Source organism: Mustela putorius, unplaced genomic scaffold (genome assembly GCF_011764305.1).
Source record: "Mustela putorius furo isolate JIRA1106 unplaced genomic scaffold, ASM1176430v1.1 tig00000151_pilon_pilon_pilon, whole genome shotgun sequence".
In the NCBI taxonomy this organism is placed as follows: Eukaryota; Metazoa; Chordata; class Mammalia; order Carnivora; family Mustelidae; genus Mustela; species Mustela putorius.
In genome coordinates, this window is record NW_025421296.1 from 1,460,541 (window position 1) to 1,477,924 (window position 17,384).

The 17,384-nt window shown below is 35.2% G+C and overlaps 1 protein-coding gene across 5 annotated transcripts in view; it reads left to right on the plus strand.

The window, feature by feature from the left end:
- PPP1R42 (protein phosphatase 1 regulatory subunit 42) overlaps nucleotides 1–17,384 on the plus strand; it is a 62,568-nt gene that overhangs the window by 13,426 nt on the left and 31,758 nt on the right. For 4 of the 5 annotated variants that reach the window (XM_045075721.1, XM_045075722.1, XM_045075717.1 and 1 more), the window contains one exon: nucleotides 1,921–2,037. The exons of the other annotated variant lie outside the window; for it this stretch is intronic. In XM_045075721.1, the coding sequence (XP_044931656.1) occupies nucleotides 1,921–2,037 (117 nt within the window). The remainder of the gene's footprint in view (nucleotides 1–1,920; nucleotides 2,038–17,384) is intronic. 5 annotated transcript variants of the gene reach the window in all.

The window sequence follows — 17,384 nt, forward strand, 5'->3', positions numbered from 1 at the left end:
TACTGTCTTGATGATTTAGCTTTGTAATAGAGCTTGAAGCCCAGGATTGTGATGCCACCAGCTTTGGTTTTCTTTTTCAGCATTCCTCTGACTATTTGGGGTCTCTTCTGGTTCCAAACAGTTGAGCTTTTACTTGAGGGTTAAAATGAACTTTTCTCACATAATTTCTCAGAGATAAGAAGTTATAAAGTGGGAATAATAATGCCTGCCTCTAGAGTACTAAGGATCAAAAAAAGGTTGTGGAAAGGTTATGTAAATTATTGGGTTCTAGTCCAGATGTCAATCCATTCATAATTTCCGCCTTGGTGATTATCATGATTCAAAATTTAAAATATTCGGAAAAAGCCTAAGGAAAGAGTCATGCATAATTATTTGGCAAATTTTAAACAACCTAGAGAATCATGATGATGAAATGTTTTCTCGCTGGATTCTGATTTGATTGTAGGTTGCACTACATACAGCTCTGCTTCATCAGAAGCAGGCAGATCTGGGAGATTTGAAACTCCCACTGTGACCTGACGCCCAGATACATGGTGAACGTGTCACAATTAGTTGAGAAGCCAGGGGGCGCAATGGAGGCTTTTGCTAATTCTCAAAATGGGATTTATTATGATATGCTACCTTCAGTTCTGGGGCAAGAGACATAAAAGGAAAATGGTTGTGTGTTTATAGATTTCATTGGCTTTATTTTAGAGGGCCCAGAAACAGAGGGCAATAAAAGTTTGTGAACTGAATTTATAAAACTTGAAAAATTGTCCTTTAAATTGGAAAAGAAAGAAGCGATCTTATTTCTATCCTACCCTCTCCCTGTCTTCCCCATAGAATTAAGTGTATCTCAGCTCATCTCCACTGACCCAAATAAATTGATCCCTCTAAGAGGATGGCCAGTTTTATTACAAACACCAGTATAAACATTTTGCTTGCTCAATTTTTGCATAGATTCAAGCAGATTCTAAAATTCTAAATATAAGATAATTTTTTTAATTCTTAAAAAATATCAAGAAGTATTTTCTCTAAAGGTTAGTTATGGATGGCTTGGTGGGTCAGCTCAGTCTTGGTAGAGATTATTAGGCCATAGATTTTAAGATGGCTTTGGTTTAGTGCTTCTCTACTGTGTATTTATGTCCTCACTAACAGTGATGTTCATACTGCTTGTAAATTACCTAATTTTTATTTTTTTTTAAGATTTTATTTATTTATTTGACAGAGAGAGATTACAAGTAGGCAGAGAGGCAGGCAGAGAGAGAGAGGAGGAAGCAGGCTCCCTGCTGAGCAGAGAGCCCGATGCGGGACTCGATCCCAGGACCCTGAGATCATGACCTGAGCCGAAGGCAGTGGCTTAACCCACTGAGCCACCCAGGCGCCCCCTAATTTTTATTTTAAGTGCCTTCTGGACATATGGATTGTCAAGAGAAAACTATATCGAGAGATAAAGATAAAAATTAAACCAGATAATCTCTAAGTCATTTTTCCTACTTAGAAAAATAAACAAAAACTATTTCTTCCTATGTAAGTACAAATCTTAGTGATATTTAACACAAAAAGATAATTTGCTTAAACTGAAATAACCGTTTTTCTACACTCTGTTATCATTTGTTTGTTGGGGCACTTTTTTTTTTCTTTGCTTCTTGATTCCTGGCTTCTTTTCTCTATAAATTTCTTTTATATTCTAGAAGAGGAAAATCAGTCTTATGAAGGAATTTTAGACAAAAATAGTAAGTCATATCACATTTACTAAAGTCCTTAAAGTTATGTCTGGAAAAAATATGGCAGAAAAACAAAATCTCCATGGCTTTTAATTTTCTTGCCTAAAAAGCATAATAGCCTGAACTGATACATTTTTCACAAATTAAGATTTCTGGTTACTATATACAGCATTTAATTAGACTAGTTATTAATGCTAATTTATTTTTCTTACAGAAATCCCTCTCTATATTGAATATCAGCAATAATAATATTGATGACATAAGAGACTTAGAAATACTGGAGAATCTTAATCAGCTCATAGCAGTTGACAACCAACTTCTGCATGTGAAGGTAGTGTAAAGAAAAAATAATTTTAAAGTATTTACATGAAATTGTGAATTAAAAGTAATTATTTTTCTAAATATCTATAAAATTTATTACTTTAAAAACTATTCTAGGGACGCCTGGGTGGCTCAGTTGGTTGGACGACTGCCTTCGGCTCAGGTCATGATCCTGGAGTCCCGGGATCGAGTCCCGCATAGGACTCCCAGCTCCATGGGGAGTCTGCTTCTCTCTCTGACCTTCTCCTCGTTCATGCTCTCTCTCACTGTCTCTCTCTCAAAGTAAATAAATAAAATCTTAAAAAAAAACTATTCTAGATTAACTCTAAAACTAGGATATGAATCTCAGCTTCTTACTGTATTTGCACAATTCTGTCCTCTTACGGGTTTTTCTCTTCCATACCCCTATGCCTCCACTCCTCACCAACAGAAAGAGGTTTCTCTGAGAAGGAAATATGTGCTTTTCCTCTCTGCATTATTTTTCCATCAAATGTTTCCCTCTGGAGATCAGATTTCTTACCACTTAACTCTGATCTCCCAATGACTGAATTTCTAGTAACTATGATTAGATCTGAACTCTCTCCTGGCTGCTGCTCCTTGAGCAAGTATCTGGATCTTGAACTTATTCTAATTTGTGCCAGCTGTATTTATGATATGTTATATCTTATCATACCATATTCATTCAATTATTTATTCATTCAAATATGTACTGAGCACCTACATGTCTGTCAGACACTGTAGTATTCTATGTAGTTCAGAGGAAAGAAGGATAAAGTCCTGGGGCTCAAAAAATCCACAGTCAGCAAGTAACAGAACAACATTGTGATTCTGTTTTCATAAGTTTCGTGGTAGCACCAACTCAGCCTGGGGCTAGAAAAGGCTTCCTGGAAACAGTCATCTGTAAGCTGAGCCACTGCCATGACCTCAGTTTCTGGTATGGCAATAGGGTGGGCTGGGTATAATTTCTTTACCTGAAGCCATAGGGGCAATGAAGGGCTTTCTCCCCCCATAAACAGAGCTCTTGTTTTCAAAACTACTTCCAGACATCTATCCAATGACCTTAAATAAGTTTCTCCTGACTTGTTTCCAAATTCAGACCTATTACGGGGCTAGTCCCATAACTACTATAAGCAGTAGATAATTATGAAAATATTACACATATTATACTACAACTAAATTCCCCAAAATACCTAAAATGTCACTGAATAATCAGGATGGATATTCAAAATAAAAATAAGGAATAAATAAATATAAATAGATAAATAAGATAAAATAAAATAAAAATAAGGAATGCTTCCAATAAGGAAGCATGACTCAGTTAATTGTTGCATCTTACAACAATTAAGAAGGATGTAAGAAGTTCATGGGATAAAGTCTACATTCAAAAATATTTTAAGTTTTAGACTGCTCTTCTAGATCCCCCTCCAACTGGGCATTTTGTATTCATCAAAATTATTTAATTTTTCGATGAATTTAAAGTATTTGTATGAATATGATTTTGTGGTAGATCAACAGCCTTATATGAAATACACTACACATGCATATGATCCTAATCAAAGTGACAGAGCCTGGAGTCTAAGTTTTTATTAAGTAGAGAAGATTTGTGCTGTGTGTAACATTCCTTATTTATCACATGGAAAATAGAAACAGAGCAGCCAGTTATAGAAACTCACTTTTCCTGGGGAGAGAAAAGTGGAGAATTCTAGTCTCCCAAATTGTCATCAATTTTAAGTACAGTTTAAGTATTTTTCCCAAATGTTTTTGTAAGCCAGGTTTTTACATGCAATGCTTGGTAATGAGTGGTAAATGTATTTTAAACGATCTGATTAGTTGTTAATTATAATTACTACCAAGATTCATTTCAGTTATTGTCATTATCCTTAAAGCCTTATGCTATTATGTTTTTAAAAAAGATTTTATTTATTTATTGAGAGAGAGAGAGCACGAGCACACTGAGAGGGAGAAGGGGTAGCTGAAGTGGGAGAGAGAGAAGCTCAAGAAGATGTAGCGCTGAGCATGGAGCCTGAGATTGTGACCTGAGCCAAAATCAAGGTTTGGATGCTTAATCAACTGAGCCACTCAGGAGTTCCTCTGTTATGCTTTTAACTCTGAACAGAAAATGAAAGTCCAGTAACAGGACAAAAATGCTAGGCTCCAAATGATTCCAAAGGAAGTTTTTCTGAATGACATTAAGACCAATCTATTTCAACTACAGTGATTCTTAAGCTATGTTACTAATGCATAATCAGGAAAAATGTGTAACCAAAATAAATACTTTCATTACTATTGATTATTCAGCCCAATGATAAAAGTCTAAATAAACAAATCCTTATATTTTAAGACTGAAGTCAATGTTACCTCCTCTGTGTAGTTCTCCCTGAACCCATCCCCATCAAGTTAACCTATTAAAAATATTTATAATATTATATGTGCCAGGCAGTGCTCTATGTTTTCCGAAAACATTCTAGGCGCCAAGGATACCATGATCAAGACAGACAGCATCTCTACCCTCAAGGAGCTTACATTAAAATGAAACGGGAGGGAACAGTCAGAAAATAAATAAGCAGAGAAGATCATGAAAAGGGCTATGAAGAAATTAAATAGGATGACATAATGCAAAGGGGGTCAGTAGATATTTTAAATCAGTTTATGAAAAAAATTCCTCTGAGGAAATGACACTTATGCTGAGACCTGAAGAGTGATAAAGAATAAACTGTGCAAAGAGCTAAGAAAAGAACATACCAAGCATAGGGAACAGAATATTTAAAAATTCTGAGTATCCGAGGAACAAAAAAGAGGCCAGTTTACTGTGATAAGCATCTCTGTGCCTAGCTCAGTCTCTAACACAGTGTAAGTACTCAATAAATAATTGTTGAATGAGTGAAGAGGCAACAGTTAAACGTGAGATTATGATAGGGGTCAGATCATAAAGATCTTTTAAGCCATAGTCGTGAATTTTATTCTAAATGTAATAGAAAGTCACTAAAAGGATTATATTTTTAGAAGATTATCAGTTATGTGATGAATAGGTTGCAAGGGGGCGCCTGGATGGTGCAACTGCCGTTGGCTCAGGTCATGATCCTGGGATCCTAGGATGGAGTCCCTGGAGCCTTGCACTGGGCTCCCTGCTCAGTGGGGAGTCTGCTTCTTCCCCTGCTCATGCTCTCTTTCACTTGCTCATTCTCTAGTTCAAATAAATAAATAAAATATTTTTTAAAATAAAAATTAAAAAAAAAAAAGAATGTATTGCAAGAATAACAGTGGGACGCCTGGGTGGCTCAGTTGGCTAAGCAGCTGCCTTCGGCTCAAGTCATGATCCCAGCGTCCTGGGATCGAGTCCCACATCGGGCTCCTTGCTCCGCAGGGAGACTGCTTCTCCCTCTGACTCTGCCTTCCACTCTGTCTGACTGTGCTCGCTCTCGCTCGCTCTCTCTCTGACAAATAAATAAATAAAATCTTTAAAAAAAAAAAAAAGAATAACAGCAAAGACATCTGTTGGGAGACTACTGCAAAGGTTAAGAAAAGATGGTTGCTTGGAGATGAAAAGAAGTGGATGGATTAGAGGTATATATTTTTTTTATTGACCCTATGGAACTTGTTGAGTAGGATGCACAAGAATAAAGGAAAGAGAAGAATCAAGGATGAATCATTGTTTTTTTGCATGAGGATCTGGGGAGACATGGTAGCCTTTACAAATTGGGAAGTACAAGGGATGGAATAAAAGACTTCCTTGTATTGAAATGTCTACTGGACACTGAAATTGACAGACCAAGTAGACATTTGGAATTCAAGGGAGAAGATAGGAAAGTTTGAGAGTCAACAGTACTAACAGGATATTTAAAGCTATGACTCTGGGTGAAAGACAGTAGGAATAGAGAATAGATTCCAATATTTAGAGATCATTTAGATGAAAAGGCACTAGGAGAAGTTAATGATGTAGAAGAAAACAAGAAAAAGAAGCTTCAAGAAAGAGGGAATGGCTCCTTGCATTTGACGCTGTTGAGTGGCTGACATGAGGGCAGATAATACGTTGACAGAAATCTACTGGATTTGGCAATAGTGAGATTATACCTGGTCAAGTATCATGGTTGGGTTTTGTTTCGTTTCGTTTTGTTTTCATATTTCAGAAATGGAGTACTTTAACAGGGCTTTGCACTTTTTTCTTCTAACCAAAGCCACATGAACCTCTTAGAAATTTCTTTCCATGTTATGGCTTGAAGAACTTGAGGTTTTTCATGAAATACTTCTTCATACCTGAAATTTCAATATACAACAGGACAAAAATGCTAGACTTGAAATAAAATGAGATGAAGGAAGAAAAAATTAAAAAGATTACCTGGACAGACTACCTTAAAATTAAAGTTCCCAGGGACAGGTTTAATTTGTGAAGAAGTTCAACCAGAGAGAGATTGTGGTTGGAAAATCACAGCAGAATTTAAAATAAGAAGAAATTAAATATTCAATACAAAGCTTAAATGACAAAACTGTATGTCTCCAAGAAAGAACAAAAGAGAAAAAATGGAAAATAAGCAAGTAAAAAAGAAATTTAAAAAATTAATTCAGGAGATCCAACATATGACAAATAAGAATACAAGAATCAGAAAATAGGGGGGGAAAGAAATAAAATTATATTTAAAAATAATATAATGGGCTATGATGTATAAACCAAAACAAGAATCATCTCTCTCTCTCTCTCTCTCTCTCTCTCACACACACACACACACACACACACACACGCACACACACCAGAAAGCCAGATAAAATATGTGAAACAACTTTTTCAGTCACTAGACTAGAAGTGCGCAGGACTGTGGACCCTAAGAGAAAGAAAACAAACAAGGTGAGCTCTCTAATTATCCCAGCTTTCTGCCTGAAGGCACTTTCCAGACCACAACTGCAGGGAGGGCAACAGCAAACAAGTGCCATGAAAATGTAAATCATAACGGCAGAAAAATCACTCAAGAAAAAACATCTGAAAATGACATGGAGGATGGAATTAGAAGACAGAACTTTTAAAAAGCTGTTATAAATATGGTCTAGAATTTAAAGCATGAACACAAACAGAAGAGAAATGAAAGATGCAAAGAAAAAAGTAGCTTTTGAAACTGAAAAATGGATCTATAATGAAAAATTAATTGGATGGCATTCAAAGTAGATTAGACATTAGAGAAGGCAATTGTTATGATGAGCACTGGGTATTGTATGTAAGTGCCGAATCACTGAATTCTACTTCAGAAATCAATATTGCACTGTATGTTCACTAACTAAAATTTAAATTTAAAAAGTAGATTGAATATTACAGAAGAAATTATCAGTGAACTTAAATCTATAGCATTAGAATTACTGAAGCTTAAAGGTACAGAAAATAAAAACACTAAAAAATGAACAGAGCCTCAATGGCTTGTGGAATATAACAAGCATTCAAACATGTATGTACAAGGAGTCCTTGGAGGAATAGGGGCATGCTGGGGACTAAATGTTTGCGTCCCTTTAAAATTCATAAATTGACACCTATCCCCCAGGTGATGGTATTTGAAGGTAAGGCCTTTGGGAAATAATTAGGTCTTGAGGCTGGAGACCTCATGAATAGGATTAGAGTCTTGTTAAGAAGAGAAGGGACTACAACTTTCTCTCTTAGCCATGTGAGGATATAAAGAGAATACAGGCATATACAAACCAGGGAGAATGCTCTCACAGGATCACAGTATCTGCCACCACTTTGATCTTGGACTCCCCAGCCTCCAGAATTGTGAGAAATCAATGCTTTTTGCTTAAGCCATCCAGTCTATGGTATCCTATTGTAACAGCCCAAATGAAGGAGGAAGCAGAAAATAGCTTTGAAGGAATAGTGGCTTCAAAGTACACAGAATAGTCAAAACTTTTTTGGGAAAACAAAACCAAACAAACAAAAAAACCAAGTTGAAGGATTCACACTTTCCTATTTCAAAACTTACTACAGATCTGTAGTAACTAAGGCAGTGTGGCATTGTCATAAGTATGAGACTGGGAATCCAGAAATAAACCTTCAAAAAAATAAAAGAAATGAACCTTCACATTTATGTCAACTGATTTTTGACAAGGACACCCAAGACACAGCCCAATGGGCAGAGAATAGTTTTTTCAACAAATAATGCTGAGATATTTGGATAGCTGCATATAAAAGAATCAAGTTGGATTCCTTCTATAACATAAAAATATATTTAAAATTGGTCAAAGATTTAAATATGAGTTAAAACTACAAAACTCTGAGGAAAACATTGGGATAAATCTTTATGACTTGGTATCAGACAAAACCTTCTTAAATACAACATTAAATGCATAACAAAAAAGATAAATTAGACTTCAACAAAATTAAAAACTTTTGTACTTCAAAGAATACCACAAAGAAAGTGAAAAAAGCCACCCAACAGACTGGGGGAAAATATTTGCAAGAACTATAACTGATAACAGACTTGTGTCCAAAATATATTTCAAAAACTCTCATAACTCAATAATAAAAAGACAAACCAATTTATAAATGGGCAGAGAATTTGAATAGATATTCTACAAAGAAGATATAGAAGTGGATAATCTGCACATGAGAAGATACTGGGCATCATTAGTTCATTAGGGAAATGTAAATCAAAATCACAATTATACACCATACCTGATAAGATAGCTATAATTTTTAAAAAACGGATAATAACAAGTGTTGACAATATTGTGGAGAAATGGGGTGCCTATGTGGCTTACTCATTTAACTGTCTGACTCTTGGTTTCAGCTCAGGTAGTGATCTCAGGGTCCTGGGCTCAAACCCCATGTTGGGATCTGCACTCAGCATGGAGTCTGTCTCCAACCCCTACCCCTCTTGTCACTTGCCCGTTCATATGCACATGCGTGTTCTCACTCTCTCTCAAATAAATAAATAAAATCTTTAAAAAGATTGTTAATTTTTTAAAAGAAAAATAATAACCACAGATCATGGGTTAATGACATGTAAAAGTAAAATAACAATAGCTAAAATGACAGGGAGGGAGGAAATGGCAGTGTACTAAGGTTACATATGAAATGATGTCATTATTTGAAGAAAGACTGTGCTTATTTAAGGATGATTGTTCTAAACACTAAAGCAACCATTAAAATAACAAAGATGTTTGCAACTAGTAAGTCAGTAATAGAAAATGAGAGGCAAAAATAGGGGGGAGCAAGAAAAAAAGGAAAACTGAGCAGATAAGACAAATAGCAAGATGATACTTTGAACTCAGTAATATTGGTAATTATATTAAATATAAATAACTAAACATTCCAATTAAAAGGTAGAGATGGTAAGACTGGATTTTGAAAATCCAATCATGTGCTCTCTGCAAGAAAACACTTTAAAGATAAATATATATACAGGTTAAAAGTAAAATTACAGGGAAATATATACACAAATAATAAAATTAGCTGAAGTAACTATATTAATATAAGATAGAACAGATTTCAGGATAAGAAATATTACAGAGAGAGATCAGGAAATTTTATGATTAAAAAGTGCCAAATCATTAAGAAAACGTAACACTCCTCAAAAGATGTGTAGCTAATAAAAGAGCTTTAAAATGCAGAAAGCAAAATTTGGCAGAAGAGAAACAGATAAATACATAATTAAAACAGAGATTTCAACATTCTCTCTAAGTAGCTGGTAAATCAGTAAGGATATAAAAGATAGGTAAAACACAGTCAGCTGAATTAATCTAATTGACTCTCTCAGATCACTCTACCTAAGAACAGAAGTTGTAATATTCACCAAAATAGTCCATTATGCTAAGCCATAAAGCAAGCTTCAAAAAGTTTAAGGAACTGAAATTTTAGAGAGTACGTTATTTAATCACAATGGAATTAAATTAGGAATAAAGGAAAGAGCTTAAAATCTCCAAGTACTTCAAGATTTTAAAACGCACCTTTATTTTTAAAAGATTTTATTTATTTATTAGAGAGAGAGAGAGAAAGAAAGCAGGGTAAGGAACAAAGGGAGAGGGACAAGCAAACACTGCACTGAGCACAGAGCTCAACACGGGGCTCAATCTCAGGACCCTAAGATCATGATCTGAGCTGAAACAAGAGTTAGACACAACCAACTGAGCTACCCAGGCACCCCTGAAAACGCATTTTTAAATGTGGGACAAAGAAAAATATCACAAGGAAAATTAGAAAATATTTCAACTGAGTGAAAATGAAAAAAAATTGAAAATCTGTGGGATGCAGTAGCATACTGCTTAGAGGGAAATTTATAGCTTTGAATGTTACAAAAGAGGGAAAATTATCTAACTTAACGACTTCAAGAAGCAAGAAAAGTAAATACCAATTCAGTTCAAAAGAAGGAAATAATAATGGTAACAGCTGAAATCAATATAGAATTATAGACTCACTACAGAAAAATCAATCAAACCAAAAGCTGACTCTTTAAAAATAAAAAGTAATCAATTCCAGGTGAGTTGATAAGAAAACAAAGAGAGAAGACACTACCAATATCAGAAATGAAAAATGCATTGCTATGGTTAAAAAGATAATAAAGGAATGGTGTAATGAACTTTATGCCAATAAAGTTGACAGCTTAGGTAAAATGTAAATTCCCTGAAATACACAAATTAGAAGAAACAGAAATTCTATATAGCTCTGCATCTTTTTTTTTTTTTTAGCTCTGCATCTTTTAAATAAATACTTCTAAACATTTCCACAAAGAAAACTCCAAACTCAGATGGCTTTGTTGATACACTCTATCATACACTTAAGAACCAAATTATACCAATCCTCCACAAACTCCTTTAGAAAACAGATAAGCAGGAAATACTTCTCAACTCATATTATCAGGCTGACGTTATCCTCCTATTCCCAACTTTACAAGGAAAGAAAATACAATGAATGAAATAAATGAAAACAATATCTTTCATGAACACAGAAACACAAGTCCTTGCCAAAATATTAACAAATAAAACCCACCAATATATAAAAAGATAATCCATAATGATCAAGTGAGATTTATCCCAAGAATGAAAGATTGGTTTGATATTGGTTTGACAAAAATCAATATAATTTGGGATGCCTGGATGGCTCAGTCAGTTAAGTGCCGGCCTTCTGCTCAGATCATGATCCCAGGGTTCCAAGACTGAGGTGCACATCAGGCTCTTTGCTCAACAGGGAGCCTGCTTCTCCCTCTTCCTCTGCCTTTTTCTTTGCTCATGCTCTCTCTCTCTCTCTCTGACAAATAAAATCTTAAAAAGAATCAATGTAATTCACCAAACAAAATAAAGGAGAAATATGATAATCTCAACAGAGGAACAAATACATTTTTAAAAATTCAACACCCATTTTGGTCTTTTTAAAAATTCTCAGCAAAGAATAAATTGAAGGGAACTTAACATGATAATTGGCATTCATGTAAAATCTATAAATAGCATCATACCTAACTATGAAAGAATAAATGCTTTCCTCCTTGAGACTGAGAATAAAGCAAGGATGTTTGCTCTACTTTATAGCAGAAGTCCTGGCCATGCAATACTGTTTTTTTACTGAAAAAACAGTAAGTTTGGAAAGGAAAAAAAAATATCTTTACCTGCAAACTACATGATTTGACAAATAAGGAATCATAAAAAGTCTACAAAAGCTATTAGATCTTATAGAATAAACTTAGCAATGCCACAGGAAACAAGGTCAACATGCAAAAATCATTTTTCACACACTAGCATTAAACAACTGGAAAATGATTGTTTTAAAAATGCCATCGACCATTCATGTCAAAAAACATGAAATACATAATGATAAACTTAAAATATGTGCAATATAAAAACTAAAAAAGGAACGCCTGGGTGGCTCAGTTGGTTAAGCAGCTGCCTTCGGCTCAGGTCATGATCCCAGCGTCCTGGGATGGAGTCCCACATCGGGCTCCTTGCTCCGCAGGGAGCCTGCTTCTCCCTCTGACTCTTCCTTCCACTCTGTCTGCCTGTGCTCGCTCTCACTCACTCTCTCTCTGACAAATAAATAAAAAATTAAAAAAAAAAAAAACTAAAAAATACTGTTGGAATAAATTAATGAAGAACTAAGTAAATGGAGAGAAATACCATTTTTCATGGATTGGAAGACTATATTCTTAAGATGCTAATTATTTTTAAATTAATCTATACATTCAACATAATCCCAATCATAATCCCCGCAAAATTTTTTAAAGAAATTGACAAGCTGAGGGGCTCCTGGGTGGCTCAGTGGGTTAAAGCCTCTGCCTTCAGCTCAGGTCATGATCCCAGAGTCCTGGGATCGAGCCCCGCATCAGGCTTTCTGGTCAGCAGGGAGCCTACTTCCACCTCTGTCTGTCTCTCTCTGCCTACTTGTGATCTCTGCCTGTCAAATAAATAATAAATAAAAATCTAAAAAAAAAAAAAAGCTAAAAAGAAAAGAAATTGACAATCTGATTCTAAAATTTATATGATAATGCAAAGGACCTAAAATATTGAAATAATATTGGTAGAAAGAATGATGTTGAAGAACTCTTTCTACCTGATTTCACTACTTTATTGCTACAATAATCAAGACAGTGCATTAGTGACATAGGATGGACACAGATCAAGATTTATATAGAAATCACATGTGTTCAACTGATTTTCTTACACAGGTTCCAAGATAATTCAATGAGAAGGATTAACTTTTCAATAAATGCTGGTGGAACCACTGGATATCAAAATAGAAAAAGTGAACCTTCACCCTTTATATTGTATACAAAATTCACTCAAAGTAGATCATATCTAAATTTAACTGCTGGGCGCCTGGGTGACTCAGTGGGTTAGGCCACTGCCTTCGGCTCAGGTCATGATCTCAGGGTCCTGGGATCGAGGCCCGCATCGGGCTCTCTGCTCAGCAGGGAGCCTGCTTCCTCCTCTCTCTCTGCCTGCCTCTCTGCCTGCTTGTGATTTCTCTCTGTCAAATAAATAAATAAAATCTTTAAAAAAAAAAAATAAATAAATTTAACTGCTAAGATATAAAACCGTTAGATAAAAAAAAAAACACATAGATTAGACAAAGTTCTTTAAAGAACTCAAACACAAAGAATACAAAAAGCAAGACCCATAAAAAACCTTAAACTGGACTTCATCAAAATCTATTTTTTTAAAAAAACTTCCATTCTTTGAAAGACATTAATGAAATGGTAAACCACAGATGGAGAGAAAATATTAGCTATCATACATGTCATGAGCAATTGTTATCCAGAATATATAAAGAACTTTTGAAATTCTATGATAAGAAGATGAGCAATACATTTTAAAATGGGCTAAAGATTATAACAAAGTTTATAAAGGAACATATACTAATGGTAAATTAATACAAGAAAAGATGCTGAGATCATCATTCATCAGGAAAAAGTAAATTTCAACCAAAGTGTGATTCAACTACAATGGCTAAAATTAAAGACACTGAAATCTCATTTTTTTTAGTTTTTATTTAAATTTTAATTAACATGCAGTGCAATATTGGTTTCAGAAGCAGATTCAGTGATTCATCACTTTAAACACCCAGTGTTCATCACAAAAGTGTCCTTTTTAATACAGATCACTCTTCTAGCCCATCACCTACCCAACTCATTACATCAACCCTCAGTTTGTACTCTATCATTAAGAGTCTCTTACAGGGTGATGGGCATTAAGGAGGGCACTTTATGTAATGAGTACTGGCTATTATATGCAATTGATTAACCACTAAATTCTACCTCTGAAACTAAAAAAAGGGGGGGGGAGTGTTTCCTTCTCTCCTTTTTTCCCCCTTCCCATATGTTTGTCTACTTTGTTTCTTAAATTCCACATGAGTGAAAGCATACGGTATTTGTCTCTTACTTTGCTTAGCATAATACACTCTAGCTCCATCCATGTTTTGCAAATGGCAAGATTTTATTCTTTTTTATTGAATTGAGTCATATTCTATTGTATATAAATATATACCACATCTTCCTTATCCATTAATACCAATTTTTGTGGGTTTTTTCATTTTTTAAATTCAATTAATTAACATATAATGTATTATTAGTTTCAGAGGTAGAGGTCGGTGATTCATCAGTCTTTTTTTTTTTTTTAAGATTTTATTTATTTATTTGACAGAGAGAGAGATCACAAATAGGCAGAGAGACAGAGAGAGAGATGAGGAGAAGCAGGCTCCCTGCTGAGCAGAGAGCCCTATGCGGGACTCGATCCCAGGCCCCTGGGATCATGACCTGAGCCGAAGGTAGAGGCTTAACCCACTGAGCCACCCAGGCGCCCCTCATCAGTCTTATATAATACCCAGTGATCATTACATCACATGCCCTCCTTAATGTCAACCATCCAGTTACCCCATTCCCTCACCCCCCCTTCCAGAAACTCTCAGTTTGTTTCCAATGATTGAGTCTCTTATAGTTTATTTCCCTCTCTGATTTCATCTTTTATTTTTTCTCTCTTGCCCTATGATCCTGTTTTGTTTCTTAAATTCCACATATGAGGAAATCATATGATAATTGTTTCTCTGATTGACTTATTCTGTTTAGTGTAATACCCTCCAGTTCCATCCACATCATTGCAAATGTCAAGATTTCAATTTTTGATGGCTAAGTAGTATTCCATTGTATATATGTATCACATATTCTTTATTCATCTGTTGATGGACATCTGGACTCTTTCCATAGTTTGGCTATTGTGAACATTGCTGCTATAAACATTGGGATGCAGGTATCCCTTTGGATCACTACATTTGAATCTTTGAGTTAAATACCTAGTAGTGCAATTGCTGGGTCATAAGGTAGCTCTATTTTTAACTTCTTGAGGAAACTCCATACTCTTTTTCTGAGTAGCTACACCAGCTTCCATTCCCACTAACAGTGTAGGAGTGTTCCCCTTTCTCTGCATCCTCACCAACATCTTCGTTTCCTGGGTGGTTAATTGTAGCCATTGTGACTGGTATGAAGTGGTATCTCAATGTGGTTTGGATTTGTATTTCCTTGATGCCAAGTGACGCTGAGCATTATTTTTCATGTGTCTCTTGGCCATTTGTATATCTTCTTTGGAGATATGTCAGTTAATGTCTTCTGCGCATTTCTTTATTGGATTACTTATTCTTTGGGTGTTGAGTTTGATAAGTTCTTTATTGATTTTGGATACTAGCCCTTTATCTGATATCTCACTGCATTCTGTCCATTGTCTTTGGTTATGTTGACTGTTTCCTTTGCTGTGCAGAAGCTTTTTATTTTGATGAAGTCCCAATAGTTCACCTTTTGTCTTTGCTTCTCTTGCCTTTGAGATGTGTCTAGCAAGAAGTTGCTGCAGCCAAAATCACAGGGGCTGCTGCATGTGTTCTCTTCTTCATTCCATCTTACATTTAGGTCTTTCATCCATTTTGAGTCTATTTTTTGGTATGATGTAATAAAATTGTCCAGCTTCATTCTTCTACATGTGGCTGTCCAATTTTCTCAACACCATTTGTTGAAGGCACATTTTCCATTAGATATTCTTTCCTGCCTTGTCCAAAATTAGTTGAGCATAGAGTTCAGGGTCTATTTCTGGGCTCTCTATTCTATTCCATTGATCTACGTGTCTGTTATTCTGCCAGTACTATACCATCTTGATGATTACAGCTTTGTAACAGAGCTTGAAGTCCAGGACTGTGATGCCACCAGCTTTGGTTTTCTTTCTCAACATTTCTGTGGCTATCTGGGGTCTTTTCTGGTTCCATACAAATTTTAGGATTCTTTGTCCCAGCTCTGTGGAAAAAAAAGTTGATGGTATTTTGATAGGGATTGCATTGAAAGTATAGACTGTTCTAAGTAGCATGGACATTTTAAAGATATTTGTTCTTCTAATCCATGAGCATTGAACATCTTTCCATTTCTTTGTGTTAGTCTCCCATTTCTTTCATGAGTGTTCTGTAGTTTTTCAAGTACAAATACTTTTCCTCTTTAATTAGTTTTTTTTCCTAGGTATCTTGTGAGTTTTAGTACAATTGTTAATGGGATTGACTCATTAATTTCTCTCTCTCCTGTCTTATTGTTAATGTATGAAATACAACTGATTTCTGAGCATTGATTTTATATCCTGCCATGTGGCATTGCTACATACATTCCTGTATGAGTTCTAACATTTTGGAGTGGAGTCTTTTGGGTTTTTCATGGAGAATATGTCATCTGCAAAGAGTGGAAATTTGACTTTGCCAATTTAGATGGACTTATTTCTTTTTGTTGTCTGATTGCTGAGGCTAGGACTTCTAGTACTATGTTGAACAACAGTGGTGGCAGCGGACATCCCTGCCATGTTCCTGACCTTAGCGGAAAAGCTCTCAATTTTTCCCCATTGAGAATGACATTTGCTGTGGTCTTTTGACATATGGCTTTTATAATACTGAAGGCACATACTCTCTATCCCTACACTCTGAAGAGTTTTGATCAAAATAGGATACTGTACTTGGTCAAAAGCTCTTTGTGCATCTATTGAGAGATCATATGGCTCTCATCCTTTCTTTTATTAATATAGTGTATCACATTGATTAATTTGTGGAGGCTAAACCACCCTTGCAGCCCAGGAATTAAATCCCACTTGGTCATGATGAATACTCCTCTTAATGGATTGCTGGAACCCCTTGACTAGGATTTTGGTAAGAATTTTGGCATCCATGATTATCAGGGATATTGGTCTGTAATTCTCATTTTTTGTGAGGTCTTTTGTTTTGGGATCAAGGCAATGTTGGCTTTATAGAGTTTGGAAGTTCTCCTTCCATTTCTATTTTTTGAAATGTTTCAGAAGAATATTTATTCTTTTTTAAATGTTTGGTAGAATTCCCCCTGGGAAAGCCTGGTCTCTTGTTTGTTGGGAGATTTTTGATTACTGCTTTAATTTCCTTGCTGGTTATGGGTCTGTTCAGGTTTTCTATTTCTTTTTCATTTGGTTTTGAGTTTATAGGTCCTTAGGAAAGCATCCATTTCTTTCAGATTGCCTCATTTTTTAGCATATAGTTGCTCATAATATGTTCTTATAACTGCTTGTATTTCTTTGGTGCTGGTCATGATCTGTCCTCTTTCATTCATGATTTTATTTATTTGGGTCCTTTCTCTTTTCTTTTTGATAAGTCTGGTTAGGGGTTTATTAATCTTATTAATTCTTTCAAAGAACCAGCTCTTAGTTTCCTTGATCTGTTTTACTATTGTTTTAGTTTCCATTTCATTGATATCTGCTCTGATCTTTATTAATTTTCTCCTCCTGCTTGGTTTAGGCCTTATTTGCTGTTCTTTCTCTAGCTCCTTTAAGTGTAAGGTTAGATTGTGTATTTGAGATCTTACTTGTTTCTTGAGAAAGGCTTGTATTGTTATATTATTCCATCTTTGGACTGCCTTTCTG